General features: G+C 36.7%; 1 protein-coding gene across 1 annotated transcript in view; it reads right to left on the bottom strand.

Moving 5' to 3' along the window:
• Positions 1-17,501, bottom strand: part of masp1 (mannan-binding lectin serine peptidase 1) — a 247,786-nt gene that overhangs the window by 160,986 nt on the left and 69,299 nt on the right. Inside the window, exon 4 of the mRNA XM_039765749.1 lies at positions 14,639-14,770. Within this exon, the coding sequence (XP_039621683.1) occupies positions 14,639-14,770 (132 nt within the window). The remainder of the gene's footprint in view (positions 1-14,638; positions 14,771-17,501) is intronic.

Here is a 17,501-nt window from a genome sequence, read left to right on the forward strand (position 1 = left end):
ATGTTGCAATGTAATAAATGTTAGCATGCCTATAACTTCCCATTCTTTTCTCTCTTGCTGTGTTCTAAAGTTGCCCATAATCACTGTGACTTTAAAGTCCCTCTCACAATGTCCATGGCTGTGGCCAAAAGAATATAGAATGAATAAGAAAAACAAATGTTAACAATTGTGTATATATATATTGTGGACTGGGACCCGGACACAGACAGACGGACAGCATAGTTCCACCACACACCCCAAAGTCCAGGCCACACTCTCAGTCACTGTGCCTCTCTTTCGACCGCCTCCCGTCCTCTCTCCAGCTCTGTCCTCTTCCACCCGACATCCACTCATGACTGGAGGGAGGCGGCCCCTTAAGTAGGAACCCGGATGGGCTCCAGCTGCTTCCCGGCACTCCCCCTTGGACACACCCCTGTGTGGTGGAAGTGCCGGCTGTGCACCCGGAAGCCGTCCAGGGGTCTCCTGTCGTCTTCCCCCCAGCACTTCCTGGTGTGGCGGAAGTGCTGGACTCCAGGGTTCCTCAGACACCGGGGCGCCGCCTGCCGGTGGCCATGGCTCCCTACAGGGCTGGGCTTCCATGCCCTTTACCTGAGGCCCCCAATATAACCAGGGCGGACGCCCCCTCGCGGTCTAGAGGAGGCACAAGCCCTCCTCCGGTTCTCTTGGGCATCCCGGCCGGGCCCCAGCCCCGACCGGTCCCACACGGGATATTCCAGCATCGGGGCGCTGCCTGGTGGTGGCCACGGGTCCCTACACAAGCCCTCCTCTGGTCCTCCTGGGCGTATATATATACTGTATACATATATGTAATGTAAACACTCTAAAATTGTACTACAATTGCCTGGTGTATCTCCCAAATTTTCATCAGTTTGGGTGCTGGATGGGTATTCTCATCAAATTCTTCAATGCAGATAAAGTGCAAATATTTTATAATTTGTGAAAACCTACACTCAGACATAATTTCCCCAAAGAATGGCAGCACTGACAGCACTTTTACATCCCAAGGGATTCTTGGTTCTAATGCTTATACAAGACACATCTGTACAGTTGCCCAAATGACGCTCAGGACTAATGCTTTTAGCATGGTTTTCACAGCCCGAGTAACACTAGAGTTTAACGCTAAGGAGGTTAAAAGAACTGCTTGCCTTTTGCCGCACAAATTGGAATAAGCACCTGTGACTGTACACAGCTGCAGTTTTTATTGGTTCTACAGCTATATACTGTATGATGTAATGCCAGCTCATTCTTTTGGTGATTCATCCCCGGCTGATGCAACTTGTCCAGCAGCATTGCAATAACAATGTGTGTGCAGCTGACCACTCTGATTACATAAGGAAAACTGGACAGTGCTGTGAATTGCACTTTGATGTTTTGCAGTTCAACTGCAGTGTAAGGAAATCTTATATATCTGGATGACAAAAGGGTAATACCATCCTATACAGCTGGCAAAGCACGACTCAGTGATGATTGAGAAATACCAAATTGGTCAGAAAGTTTATGTTGAAAACCTCCTGTGGTTAAAAACTTGCGAGTGGGCAGAACTTGCAAAGGAGCAGGTAGAGCACAATTCCTCAAAGTCTACCTTGGTAAAGCCGGCATCAGTTCAGTACACAACTCCAAGAGGATAGCTCTTAGAAATCAAAATTGATTTTGAAGTCAGTCATCATCATCATCTATAAATATAAGGGTTCATACACATTTTTACAAATTTTCATGACTTTTCCATAACTTTTCAGTTATTCTATTCGATTATTCTATTATTTCCATGACCATATGTTCTCTTAAATTTCTGTGTAAACTTGAAAAATAATAAAAATTCATGTAAAATTTACCAAAATATTGTTAAAATAATGACAAGATATGTGGTTTCATACAAAATAAAGATTTATTTAAATATTGCTGACACTCCAGCACAATGTAATCCCTGAAAAACATTATGTAGCCCTAATTAACATAAATGACTAGAAGGCAACAATAAATTTAAAAAAACTAATTACAAATAAGTAAACGTGTTTAATAACACTGACATTAACTTCAGTAGCAAGTAGTATCAGGGTGGAAACTGTCCATTGAAATAAAAGATGTTGTTTAAATCACTAACATATTAAATCACTAACTTAATGTTAACAAATGACAGCTTTCTTTCTTTGAATCCCACAAAAACAATCCATACAAAGTTCATTGTTTAATTTCTGCAAGCTTTTCATCAATATGCCTTTCAATATTCAGCAGAGATGCTTTCTTTTCTTTTGCAGTTCACCGCAAATTGTTGGATTTAGTGATGAAAGTCAGATTGCTTGTAGCTTCTGCTTTCTCAGCATATTTATCAGCTGATATCTCGAAGGCGCAAATGTCATTCTCCACCCCAGCCCTCTCAGAAGCCTTAGCCTTTCAATTCATGCATCTGTGAGGGTCTTCCACTTCAACTCAACGCCTTGCTGTTCTTTCTTTCTCTTCTCCTCATCCAATTAGGCATAGTACTTCTGGCTTGCTTCTGCAGTTGAAAGAAGTAGCTCTTTTGTGATATGCACGTTGGTTATGCCCCCAACAGACCTAACATGGTTAACAATGAGCCTCTGAGCCACCAGAGACCTCTCCTTCTGATTCACCATAGTCAGTTCTTTGTTAATGAAAAACCCTCTCTCCATGCTGGCCGTTCCATGTGACAAGACCAGTAGAATTGTGAATACATTCCAATGACGGCTTTGTCCCCATTGTCTCATATAGCAGGGTGTCCACTCAATCTGTTTTGGGGTCAAATTCACTAGAACTCCCTAAACTCTCTAAGGACATCATCACACATTGCCCCATCTATGTATTTAGTTTCAACAAGTATGTGCAGCATTCTTTTCAACTGACTGGCAGATAGCTCCTTAGATTCAGGCATGCATATTGGGTCAAGTCACTAATCACTAATGTGTGATGCACTGGAGCCTTTTTCAGCAACTTCTCAAGGAGTGTAATCAAAAGCAACTTGCAGTCTATCTTCATCTGCAGTATCTGCCTTTCTGAAATGTTTTTGGAAGACCTCACTTGTTTCAGTGTGGTCTCTGCTGCAACTCCAATGTCAATCTTAGAACTGTCCTTGTGAAAATTGTTGTCCTGAAAAGGGAAATGAAGAAGCTTCGGGGTGGATAAAGCCTTTTCCATGTGCTTTTCCTTTATAAATCATCCCATAAGCCCCGTAAACAATTAAAATGAAGAGATTTTATTTTCCAGTTTTATCATCCATAATTTGCAAATTTACAAGTCATATTCCCTTGTTTCATTTAAACAGACAAAATAAGTGATTACACATTCTTATCTTAGATGATACAAGTACGGCAGTGGTGCTTTTCACAATGAGTACCACCTCAAAAAATATTAGACTCTACAAGTACCACCATTATTTAAAGTACAGTAGTGCAGGCATATTTAACTATATATACAGTTTACACAGGAGGCTATTTTATTCCTAATATGTACTATACTATTTTATATATTCTAATGATTATTTCATCTTTATAACAAAAACGTCTTGAGACTCCTGGCATACTTCTACACTTTATTAGTGTATTATATTTTGTTTTAGATTAACTAACATGAAATGGAAAGCAATTAATTTAAAACACTGGCAAGTACCCCAACAATATGTTAGTATATAGTATTATTAGTATACAGATAAATGCTTACCTTTAATCAGTTTGTGCACTTCCTGAGAGAGAAAGGGTTGAATGGGTTTGTCTGTGAGCAAGATGATGATTTCTCTTGCAATGTTGTTAAATATCCCCATTTTCACTGTAAAGAGAGGATCAGTAAAGTGGTTCTTTACCTCTTCATAGGACTTCACTTTCGGATTGGGTAGTTCACCTCGCTCTACCATCTCAACATAGCGTTTGACATGTGGCAAGAGCAGCATTCACCTTTCTGATGCGGTGACATTCTCTGTCCACCTGTGCCTGCAAAATTTAAGCATGGGCATCCTACATCCGGTTGCTGTCATGAAATCTTCATGATGAGCAGGGCATCAAGGAACAACCAATGCAAGTTTAAGAGTCTGTGTTCAACTTCTTACTCGGTTGATTTGCATCCATCTCTGAAAGCATTATACAATATGTGCAACCCACATGAACCAATGTTAATTTGCAACTTCCCCACATCATTCTGCACTTGCTTCTGGAACTTTTGAACACTTTGCAATTCATGTTCGGCCCATCCATTGAGATTTGGATGAGATTCACGATTCCGATCTCAGAAAACAAGTCATTAATTTCCTCAGAGATATCTTGCACTGTAAAATGTTACATAATCTCTGACCTAAAGTATTTAGTTTTCACTTTGGGCCCATCTCATAGCCTGACATACATGTCTAATTATTTAGCCTGTAAATAGTGATTCAGACATTCATCAAATAACATTATATACCGTCTTTGTTTCGATATTTCAGACAAAGACTTTTTCTAAAAAGTAAGGAGCCAGTCCATAAGTACAAAAATATGACAACTTGAGCTCACATCATGCAAATCTAGAAACAATGTGGCTGTCAGGAAACATATCCTGAAATAACTGGCTTGTTTTTTCCACACAACTTGTAAGAATAGTGAGAATTTGCCACCTTTAGCGCCCACAGTACATCTGCAGTTAGGGCTTAGTTTCTGGACACAGCGTCTGAAATCTGCCCTTGTTTGAAGGTGGATAAGAGAGAAGTACTGCAGCTGGCAGTAGATGTCAGGTTGGAGACTTGGGGGGAAAGTCATGGGGTTGAGAGATGATTCATGTACAACAGCAGCCTGGTGTTTAGCCCCCTTTGCATGGCTAGTTAGCATTGCCTCTCACATGTTCAATATGTTGAGCGTTTTAGTACACAGTCTACATTTCACACATCCTGGGTCATGGTCTTTCTTAAGCCATCCCTTATACTTATCGGCATTAACCCGGCATTTCGCCACTGAATCTCCTGCTCACCACAAGCAATGCACTGAGTTACTACAAACCTGTGTGAAAATAAGTACGTTTTTAATGTATAAAGACATTATAACGAAGATGGCGCCGACTGGTGTTGTCTGGCCGTCTGCCCATCTCTCTAGTCTATGTTTTAACTTTGTTTTTATGTTTTAGTTTATCCCAACGGTCACTGTCCTATGATCGTGACTCTTTACTAAACATATTTTCTGGCTTGCTTTCCTCTCAATTTTCATCTCCTGATTGGATTTTTTGTGAACCTCCACCTTTGTTTTATTCATCTCCTAACTTCTTCACCTGGACGCCAGTGTTCACCTGTATCAGTGAGATAAATGCCACCCAGAGACGCAAAAGCACCCGCCACCATCGTGGGAAAAGAGCCAGAATTACTGTTAAACAATTGCAACTCAAGTCCCAGAGCTTTGATTCCCAATGGCTGCGAGTCGTCTATGTCCCATCTTCTCCTGCTCAGGACTCCATCACTGGATCATGGGCGCTGGACACCGGATTTAATTTCTCCATTTCAAGACAGCATCACTTTTCCTCGGTCTTCAATCGAGTAGTAAATGCTGCTAATCTCCGCACACTCACCCGTGTTCATCCTGCAACAAGCTATTCTACTTCTATCAAGGCTGCTCTCTTGAACATGAGATTAGTGTCTAATAAAACTTTTATTACCTCAAATAATTTGGATTTCTTTTTCATCACTGAGACTTGCATTTTAAATGGTGACTCTTCATGTTTTACTGACTTGGTTCCATCAGGTTATTCATTTTTAAACTCTATTTGTCTGACTCGTCGTGGGGGTGGCATTGCCACTGTTTTTAAAAGTATGTTCTTGTGTCGGAGCCTTACAAGGGGTAGCTTGTAGTAGCTTTGAACTTCAACTTTTCAAAATGTGCAGCTCCCCGTCTCTGCTGTTTGCTGTGGTTTATAGACCACCTGTAATTAATGATACTTTCATTTCTGAATTTTCTGATCTCCTGGCTGATATCACCCTCTCCCATGACAAAGTATTTATTGTTGGTGATTTTAACATTCACTTTAGTTGTCAATCGAAACCTTTGGTCAATGACTTTTTATCACTATTGGACTAATTTGATTTTATACAGCATATTAATACGCCAACTCACTCTGTCGGTCACACCCTTGATCTCGTTCTTACTCGTGATATTTCAGTGAATAATACTGATTTATGTGATGTTTCTTTCACTGATAACTTTTATATAATGATGAATCTGAATATTAATGTCCCGACTAATAGCTGTCCCCCACGCTGCTCGCGCTTTTTAAATTCTTCTACTATATTTGATTTTAAAACCATTTTCTCTAGTCTTTATGTGCATGACCAAAATAATGGTATCAATGATTCTGTCATAAAATGTAATTCTTCCTGTAAAATGGTTTTAGATGCAATTGCTCCGTTCAAGATACGCAGTAATAAGGTAAGACCTGCTCCCTGGTTAAATAAAAATACACAATCACTGCGCCGCGCCTGTTGAACGGCTGAACGGTGCTGGAAAAAAGATGGACCGATTGTCTCTAAACAGATTTTCAGGACTTCTCTTTTCAATTTCCAGGCTGAAGTTAAGAAAACGAAATAAGACTTCTTTGCCGATTTAGTATCCCTTCATTCAAAGAATCCTAGGGTCTTATATAATTCAATTAATGTGGCCATTCACCCTAATTCTGTGATGGGATTAAATAGCACTGTTCATTTAGTTTCTATCATTCTTTGTCAGCAAAATTGATACTATCCACCATGGCATTGTTCAAACTGAATATAAACTTCCTACTGTTAATCATGACATTGTTCTAGAATCCTTTGATCTAGTCTCACTTTCATAGCTAAAAAGAACTATTGACACCATTAAACCAGCTTCCAGCCCCCTCGATATTGTTCCACCACGTCTCTTAGTGGAAGCCTTTCATGTGTTGGGCCCATCCTTACTAGCGATTATAAATGATTCTATTAGTTTGGGGGTTGTGCCCTCATTTTTTAAACATGCTGCAGTCCTTCCCCGTCTAAAAAAGGCAGAATTAGATCCTGGAGTTTTAGCCAATTTTCGTCTAATTTCCCAACTGCCATTTCTGGCTAAAATTCTAGAAAGAATTATTTATAATCAAATGGTGGATCACCTTAACTCCAATAATTTATTTGACATCTACCAATCTGGCTTTAGGCGTTATCATGGTGTTGAAACGGCACTCCTGAAAGTGTTCAACGACATCTCTCTTATTACTGACTCAGGTGATGCTGATGATACTCAGGTTTATATTCCTGTCTGCAACTCTGCAACAAAACAGCTCCACAACTGTCTGTCTGAAATAAGATCCTGGATGGCTAATAATTTTCTTGATCTAAATCAAAATAAAATGGAGGTCCATCAGCTAAATCCCAAATTGGTCTTGAACTTCTCAGCTCTGTCTCTGTCTTTTCCAAACCTCAAGTCTGCAATCTTGGTATTACCTTTGATAATAACCTCTCTTTTCAGAAACAAGTAAATTCTGTAATCAAGAGTTGCTTTTTCCAACTTCGTCTATTAGGTAAGATAAAGCCTTTTTTATCTTCTAGGGCTCTTGAGAAAGCTACTCATGCTTTTATTTTTTCCCACCTCGATTACTGCAACTCATTGTATTCTGGGATTAACAAATCTCTGATACACAGGCTACAGTTGGTCCAAAATGCTGCCGCTCGCTTTCTGGATGGGGCAAGAAAGTATGACTCTGTTTCTCCTATTTTAGCTTCTTTACACTGGCTGCCTGTCAGTTTTCGAATTGATTTTAAAATCTTGCTGCCAGTTTATAAATCTTTACATGGGCTTGCTCCTGCCTATTTATCTGAATTGCGTGTTTTACACCAGCCATCCAGAGTGCTTACAGTAGATCTTCTGGTCAGTTGTCTCTTGTTGTCCCTCGTACCAAGTGTAAAACTAAGGGGGACAGGGCCCCTCGCCTGTGGAACTCTTTACCTCATCAGGAGTCGTCTACAATTGAACTATTCAAAACAAGATTAAAAACTAATTTCTATTCACTTGCATTCCGTGACCTTCAGTAATACTGATTGTTTTCTCTTTGTGATTATATAACATTATTTCTATTTATTACGTATCTTATTTTATGTTCATATATTTTATTTCTATTTATGTTTATATGTTAATGGTTTTGTTTTTCTTTTATTCTATTATTGTAAAACACTTTGGCCACAGCATTACTATGTTGTTTTAAAATGTGCTATATAAATAAATTGACATTGACAGTTATGCTTCTTGCTCTGTCTTAAAGGAACCATTTACTTCATTATACAGTTATGTCAATCAGATTTCCATGTCTTTTCCATAATTTTCTTTGTTTATTTAGTTTTTCAAAACTTTTCAAGACCTGGAAACTGCTCTTTTCAAATTCCATAAGTTTTCCAGGTTTTTCATGACCATACAATTCCTGAAATATGCACTCTCTTCTGATTTTTCCATTTGCAATGTCTTCTTACACTAAAGCAGCTATGGTAGTTGGAATAGTTTGGCCATTCCATGCACCATTATATTGTTACAGAATGATTACAATCAATTGAATTAAATTTGCAAACGATATGCAATTTTGTTGTACTGTATTTGATAAATTCCATGCCATTGATGCAAATATGAAAAAGAAAAGTAAATGACACTGTTTTGATGATTTGCAAAACTGAGCATAAAAGTGCATATGCAGAGTAGGGGGCAACTGTGAAAACATGCATGGCCTCATGGCAAGTTTAGTTTTTATACAACTCAAAGTGTGTAAGGAAACAGGCATACGTAACATTTTTATGCATATGCACAGTTTATATACAGTATGAGGCCCCTGGTCTGTAAAATGAAGCGTACTAGTTTGCTTGGGTACTGGACCCCATCCTCACCACATTGCTCAAATCCTGCCTATAATTTATAATCCCAACTGTTACAACATAAACAAATACATCCCTTGACACCTGTTCTGTGCAAGCTGCTATGAAAACTGCTTCTGTATCCCCAGCATTAAAAAACTATGGTCTTGATGCTGACAGTCTCAACAATATGTGGTCCTCTCTCTCTCACTCACTCATTTTTTCTGTCTATATTCTTCAGCATGTTGTGGCCTCCCAACTCAACATTTACTTAACTTGTAATAAGCTGATTGGACCATTGAGTCTGGTTTGAAACCTGAGCACAGCTGTAAAACTGATCTGCTTTGAGTAACTAAGGATTTGCTTACAGTAGAAGACTCTAGGCAAACTAGTATTCTAATTCTGTTAGACCTTGGTGCAAAAGGTGATACTGCCAAACATTATATTCTACTGTCAAGAAAGGAGAACATTGTGGGTATCTCTGGCCCTGTCCTCCAGTGACCTAAGTTCTATCTGACTGAAATGGCAAGAGTTTGTTAGTCTTTCCAATAACATGTCCACATCAGCACCAGTCAGACAAGGAGTTCCTCTGTTCTCAGCCCTCTCCTTTTCTGCAACTATATGCTTTCCCCTTGGCAATATCATTCGTAGCTTTGGACTGGGTTATTATTATGCAGATGATAAGTTCATCCGTGTTTGGTCAGCTCACAACTTACTTAAGTGAAATTAAAACACTTTATGTTTTAGGTGGACAGGTGGAATCTAGATGTTTAAAATTAAACTGCAACAAAACAGAAGTCATGCTAATTGGCACTAAAACTAAGCATTACAAACATGACCTTCTCAATCACTCCTGGTAATGATGTCAAAAGACCTTCTTCTGCTACAAATCTTTGTGTAATTTTTGTTTCCTTTCTTTCTTATTCTACCCACATTCATCACATTAAGAAATTGACACGTTTATAATAATTTCATTTTAGGTTAGTGTGTAAAAAACAGCTGATTGTCATTGACAAAAGTTTGTTATTGTATAACCAGTAAATGCATAAAATGGAAATAATTATGATCAAGCCTGAAAGCAGGTAACCTGTGGGAGCTGCTTTCTGACACTTAACATCTGCTAATTGACATCTATAGTATGAGCCAACAAAACAGTGCCTGGCTTTACTAAATGGCCAAGAGACCTAACCGAGCTTCTCACAGCTATGAGGTTTACCTGGGAACCTATACCTTTTAAATAGTAATAAAAGGTTCATTCTTTCTGTGGCAGGACAAGCTGACTTTACTAATGATAAAATCTATAAATACAAAGTGTAGTTCAGCATTAATGTGGTGTGCAAAAAAAATTCCATCTGCAGCAATTTCACTGACATAGATGAAAAGTGTTACAGAATTACATTAAAACCATTATAAATTAAAACATACTGTGCATTAATCTTTAAACTGAGTATTTTGAAATACTTACGTGGCAAACAAAATAATTTCAACCATCCTGCAGATTTTATGTGCTAAATTATTTGCATGGTTCTTAAAAAAAAAAAATCTTATTTGAATTGTGCCCTTTAAAAGTGAAGCTAACTTTCAACATCGGCCAGATCCTTTTCCGGACAAATAATTTCACAATCATCCTGATGGTATCAAGCAGTGTTTGTAGTTTCCTTTCTAGATGAAAAGGCAAGCAGGGATGGTTATGGAGAGTAACGAGAACTGGAGTTTACATAGCATATGTGCTCTATTCGTGTGACTGTGGATGCACGGCTAAAGGACAGTGAAAAAACAGTTTTACTAATGGACCCAACTTTATCTAAGGTATAATCTATAGCAATCCATAAATGAAACAATAAAAACAGACAGCCAACAAAAATAACCTTGACTCTGGAAGAACGTTTGGTCAAAACAATATTTATTGCTTTGTAACTTGAAAAAGCTCTTTCTTACACATTAGTTAAAATCACTACAATACTCTATTTGTGTTAAACAGTATAAAATTAGAAGGTCATATATTAAAATTGTAAATAAGTAAAAGAGAGTGAAATTGAGGAAACTGATTTAACTAATCTATGAAGTACAAAAACTATAATGTAAACCATTTGTACTGAGCAGTAAGTGAAATAATACTTTGAAAAGAAGTTAGGAATTTACCTTCTAATGAAATGAGGAAAACTTGATAAATAAATCTTACAGCACAAATTAGCTTCTTCATTAAGACTTTGTCACACTTGATGAAAGTATAATCTTTTAAAGCAAAAATCAGTAGAATATACTGTCAGTGTTTTACTGTGTGTCAACCTTCGGCTACTTTCCAAAAGCGAGCACCATCTTTAGCAATATGTAGCAACAGTTGCTTGAACAAAAACAAAAGTTCTAAAATACTCCTAATACACAGGTAAACAATGTATCAACATAATGTAACTATGATGGAATAAGGATAACAAATAAAAAATATTTTCAGAGAAACTATCAAAATGCCTAGAAACACAACATAAAATAATTAAATACTTTTACTGTAACTTCAACAGAAAAAGTGCAATACATTCTTTACAGTGGGTATTAACTCTCTCTTAAATCTTTTTCCACATTACAGAAAGCTAAGGCATAAATCTGTCAAACATTAGGCATAAAAGTTTTTATTGCCTTTCGCAATATGGCTCCTCTCAAGAAAAAGATGATTATCACATCCACACACTGTACATAGCCCTAACTTGAGTAAAGCAGAAGGAGAGTGCTTTTTCTAATAATCAATCTTAGCACAGCAATTAAGTAAATTTGCTTCAGTACAGCTTATGTGATACGGCAGCACTGCTACATTGGCATTGGTTCCTTCAAATTTGACCATTTTAAGACAGATTAATCTTAAATGGGAATTTATTTTGAAGTTAGAGTTAAAAGAAAAAAATCTGTGGTATTTTGGGCTAATTATTAAAGTTAATTAGAAAATAGCATGACAAGAAGGTGTTCTTTTTCATTCTTAAACTTAACACAAAATCTTCTTTCCTCATCTGTTACAGATTTATTTTCAATGTATGCCATAATGCTGAACACACGATGAGGAACAAACAATGCAATACTGCCACAGCACTACAGTATACCTGCACCTTATTAACTCATCCTCCACAACACCCTGAAAACTGTTAAATCATTGTGCTGCACTTATTATTTATATTTCGACTTTAAACTAGTGTTTCTGTAACACTAAGATGTTGGCTTTCTTTGTGTCTTGCAATAAAGACTTGATCAAATAAATAAATAACACTAAGCCCCTGGGATGCTCCTCTATTGGCTTATTTCAATGAACTGCAAGGAAAACTCACAGGGATTCTTTAGTGGATTTTTCTAATTTTTAAGCTACAGATAGTGCCTCTTCTTATAATTTGCTTGTGAGTGAAGATCAAATGGTAATTTACAGCCATATTCCAATCACCCAAATGTTTTGTTGTTGAAACATTCCTCAAACAAGATCTTCCGATTATTGTGTCAACATCAACATAAATATTGGAATGTTTGCATTGTCTAGCTATGACTGGTAAATGTCCAAAATAGGACTGCAAAGATGAAATTAAAAAAAAGAAATGTAAGCACCCTTTTTCTGCCAAGAATTCACATGATTCTACACATATGTCCTCTAGTGGCTACCAATACATCAATAGCTTTCCTTAAAGTTATAAAGACAACTTATTTGTAAGGACAGTAGCACTGTTTTCTTCACTTTCATGTATAACATATCTGTCTGACCTTAATGTTAATACTACCAACATGGAACTTTCTGTAACTTATTCATCTCTAATCTTATATTCTATTAGCTAAGCTGACCAAACAGGGTGCAGCAGACTTTGGCCCCACTGGTGATCAAAGATATAGCATCTGGTTTCTCCAGTGTACAACAGTGTTAGTATGTACCTAGGTATTTTGGTGCATACATTTAGTGCATTTGTGTTTATGCCTTTATCTTTCTGTTACTGGAATAGGCCACATCTTCCTATGTTCATGATCACAAGAAACGGGTATGAAGATGGATAAGTCGTTGAAAACTGAACTGCACTGCATCAATTTGTTTGTTGTGGACATCTTTTGGATATTTTCTCTCTTAAGTTTTTTATTATCATGATATCACTTTATCCCTGTCGCCATTATATTCTGTGCAACTGTGGCCATATTGTTGTTACTAATGACATCTCATTGCTACCTCATTATAGCCTGAAACTGAGACATTATCTCATTATTGCGATGGTATTGAGGCAGTCCTGGTATGCAAGATTTTGTATATAATAGTAAACCATTTTATGGTTTTAGCTATTTAAAATCCATTTAGAGGGTCAACAGTTTGCACATTCTTGTATTTAAGAGTGTTGCAGGTTGGGATCTGGTATTTTTGTTCAAACAACTTTTTGGATTTTTGATCTGTGTTAGTTGTTGACGTTTTCTTTCTCTTTAATTCTTGGCCCTATCTGTTCACTGTTTTCCATCTTGGTTTATCATAAAGACGTAGCAGCAGTTCTCAGCTTTAGCATAACACAATTAAGTAATATTTTAATTTTAGGCAGTCAGAGCCTTTTTTCACTGCTAAATTTCGGCATCCTTAAGATTCTTTTATTAATGCATTTTTATTACAGTTAACTTCAGTCCATGCAGCTTCTTCCAATGTAATATATAATGCCTGATTTTAATCATTCTATTTACAAAGTGTGAATACCAACCCATAAACATGTGGAGTATCCTTAGTCTAAAATGCCTGGGACCAGCAGTGTTTCAGATTTCTGATATTTTTGGATTTTGAAATATTTGCACTTACATAATGTTATGTTAGGGGCACACATGATCAAGAACGGAAATGTAACCAAGCAAGCTAAATGATGACTCACATGTATAATTCATAATATGGAGCAGTTATTAAAAAGTGCATTGATGTGACAAACACATTAAACCTCAAAGGTTATGAATGATGTACAGACTCTAGTGTGGCTCGCTTTTAATAGGGCCAATCCTACATGTATGCATTGAAGAACTTTTTCATTTTCTCATCAGTTTACATAGGAATATCTGAAACAACCTTTGCTCCATCATGCCCACTGTGCTGGAAGCCATTAACCAATTGATGATGCACTACATTTGGTTTGAGTTTGATAAATATTTATACAAAACATGTTTTTGCCAACATAAACAAGAAATTTGCAGCAGGATTAAGATTCCTAATGTAAAAGGAACAATTTACTGCACTCATATTACAATAAGGGCACCTAGCGAGAATACGGGTGTCTTTTTTTTTTTTAGGAGGTTAGACACTTTCTACAGTGACCCTGAATGTTACAAGGAGCGGGAACATTTCTGTATTTTCATTTAGCTTTCTCTTCTAAAGTCAGATTTTTTGTATGAATGCTTGAACTAAGTGAAGTAAGCGTACTGTGATCACAGCCCTGAAAGCTCTGACTCAGCCTATTTAAAAATTCAAATATGTTGGACAAACATGAAATCTTCAGGACCCATGACTCAATGTCAAAATAAGGAACAAATTAGGAGTTCCCAGATGATAGAAATTCACACAGTTCTTTGTGTGGTTTACAGAAGCGTTGAAAAACAATGCTGTGAGACAGTCAACAGATGTCAGGTTGCAGCAGAAGGCTTTCAAAATTGGCACCCATGTCACTCCATAGTTAGATGGACAGTTTAAGTTTAATGGGGTTTACTTTGGTTATCTGATTGATGAACATTGGAGAAAATATTATAAAGAGGTTTCATGAGCACTACATGTTAGATACATTAAGACTGAATCTATCAGGGTTTCACATATCCAATGCAAACAAAATACCCCCTGTAAATACTGAAGAGTGAAAGTGATACCTCGACAAGTCCTGTTGTCAGAGTGCAGCAGATAGCCAAACCTACACGAGCAGTAGTAACCTCCGATATAATTGTGGCAGTAGTGATCACAGGCCAGTTCTTCATCATTCCTTTCTTTGCATTCATCAACATCTAGTAAGTAGAACATTGAGTTAAAAGACAGGTTTCAATACAATACAAAATAACAAAAAATATTAAAGACAAAAACAACAAATATTAGTAAAATATACTTGCATTAACAATTATGCTACCTAATCTATGCTTTCTAACAATTAGAAATCCACTTTATCAACAAACAAGAATAAAATGATTCTTCACACTGGTTATAACTGCAGTTAAAGTGATAACACTAAACAAAGAAGGTTTTCATGAAAATAAAGAGGCACCAAAGCCTTTCAGCCCCGAAATTAGAGTTAAAAAATAAAAATCACCCATTTTGTCCTTTATCATGTAACACTACAGTTTTATTTTATAAATACAAAAAGAGGAATATTAACAGAATATACACACAAATTAAAATGGTTAAACTGCCTTTTATGCTAGAAATAATCAAAATATTCCTCTTTATCATTATCATCATAGATGTCACCTGTGAACAATAACAAAACTGCTTATAATGGCTGGAATTTGTTGCAGCATATTCTATTGAGCCCTAGATGTATTTGATTGTTTTAAAAGCCTTGCATTGCCCTTTCGGTTTACTTTTACTGACTTTAATCAGCACCTTTATACAATGAACTGCCAATCTCATTTAGTAAGATTTTGATATGCCTGATTTTGTCTGTGTTAAGGACTCAGCCCACCACCCCAAAACTTCAAAGAGTAGTGGGGAGCGCATAGTGGGTGGTTTTATTTTCTCACAATTTATGCCTTGAAATTGGTTACTTTGTGCCAAATTAGCTTAATATAACTCTAGCAACATTAATGTTTAACTTTTTAAAGTAGCCGAAAAGATTGCAGTGCTTTTTAAAATTTGCCCCCCCCCCCAAAAAAACCCCACAATTAAAAAAAAAAAACAATCCAAAGAGCCAAATATCACAGAAAAACTGACTACCTAACAATACTGATTTCAACAAACTCTAAAACATGTTTCTCCAATTGAAAAATACTGTATAAGAAAATGAAGAGAAACTCTAAATACAGGAGACAGTAAGAAATCAATTCACACATTTATTTTTAGTAGACTTGACTACTGCAATGCGTTATTCACAGACTGAATAAATTGTTCTATTGCAGCCTTCAGGTAATTAAAAAAATGCTACTAGAAGTACGACCACAAAACTCCTGTTAGCAAGTTGTTACACTGACTACTTCTTACATATGGGGCTAGTTTCAAAATTCTTCTTCTTATATTTCAAGCCTTAAATGGCCACGGCTTTATATACTTATCTGGCTTACAACATCATAACATACAAACCAGAGCACACTTTCTACTGTCAAGATGTTATGCCTGCTAAAGATTCCATGCAAGGTTATTATAGTTAACAAAAACTAAAATCAAAACTGAAACTATTATTAAAAGAACATTTTTGTAAACTGAAATAAAATAATTAACAAAACCGAAATGAAAAACTACAACTAAATGAAACTATTAAAGTAGCTGGAAAGACTAACTGAAATAAAATAATAATTTACTAAAATAATTTTAGTTTTGTTTTTGAATGAATATTCTTGCTGTCAGTTTTTAACCCTTATAACTTTTAAACTCTAAAACTGAAAGTCATCCACCACGAGCCGCCCGCATACATTCATCCAGAGAACGGCGGCTGTTCACACAGTATTTGCTGTGACAGAGCAAGCTGAATACGCAAGTAAAGCATGTGGAATAGAAAGCGATTTTTATTCATGCAGCTGCAGAGTCCAATTTAATCAACTTTACTTTTATAATAATTGATCAATATATTATTGATTTGATTTGATTTGTTTTTGATGGTTCATTAATTTACATAATATAATTATTGTCTTGTGGTTTATTCCTCAAATATCCATCCCCATATCCGAGTACATGATAAACTCGAGGGGAGACCACTCCCGATTTTTGAAAATAAAACGGCACTGATCGAGAGACTACCTAGGTCGTAATACTAGATCAGCATATTGTTGCTAAACAATCACTTTTGTTTTAAAAATGTCATTTAACAATGAAGAGATACAAACTTTGTAAAATTCCTGAGTTGGCAATGTCTCTGCTGAACTACATGTAGGTAGGCAAAGAGAGTTTTCCAAGTGATGAAAAGCTAAACATTCTAATGTGCTTTTGTATTTATGTTATAATTATTAATTTATCTTTTTTAGTTAATATTCATCATTATTAATAGCAGGTATTGTGAAAAGAATCCAATAGCAGAATTATGTTTTAAAATATTTGTCCCCATTTTTTCAATGTTTCTCCCTCTCTCAAAATAGATAGTTGAAATATCATATTCAAAATAGATAGTTGAAATATCATATTCTTTTTGTGCTTAACATCAGCCATATCATACATATTGCATACCAAGGATTTTTCCTGCTTTGCATCCAAACCTGCTTGGGTAGGCTCCAGGTTCCTGTGATCCTGCTCTTGATAAACAGGTTTAGATAATGTATATATTGTTCTTAATCTCAGATGCTGCCTCTGCCATTTTGTGCCCGTGCATACACTTATTGCCTGCTTTTGCTCTGCTCATTATGGGTTTACTGTTCTTATGGTGGGCTATTCAAGTCTCACTGCCCCTAACCTTGACACCACATACTTGTTTTTCTTTGTTTCTCTCAATACAGCTTGATGGGGTCTGCACACTGATTCAAGCCTAAGAGCCTTGTTCTTCCTAAGCTCCCGTGATTTTCATTGTGTTTCCTGCAGAGGCATTAGCTCTCTTGGAAA

This window comes from Polypterus senegalus, chromosome 1, assembly GCF_016835505.1.
Source record: "Polypterus senegalus isolate Bchr_013 chromosome 1, ASM1683550v1, whole genome shotgun sequence".
Lineage (NCBI taxonomy): Eukaryota > Metazoa > Chordata > Cladistia > Polypteriformes > Polypteridae > Polypterus > Polypterus senegalus.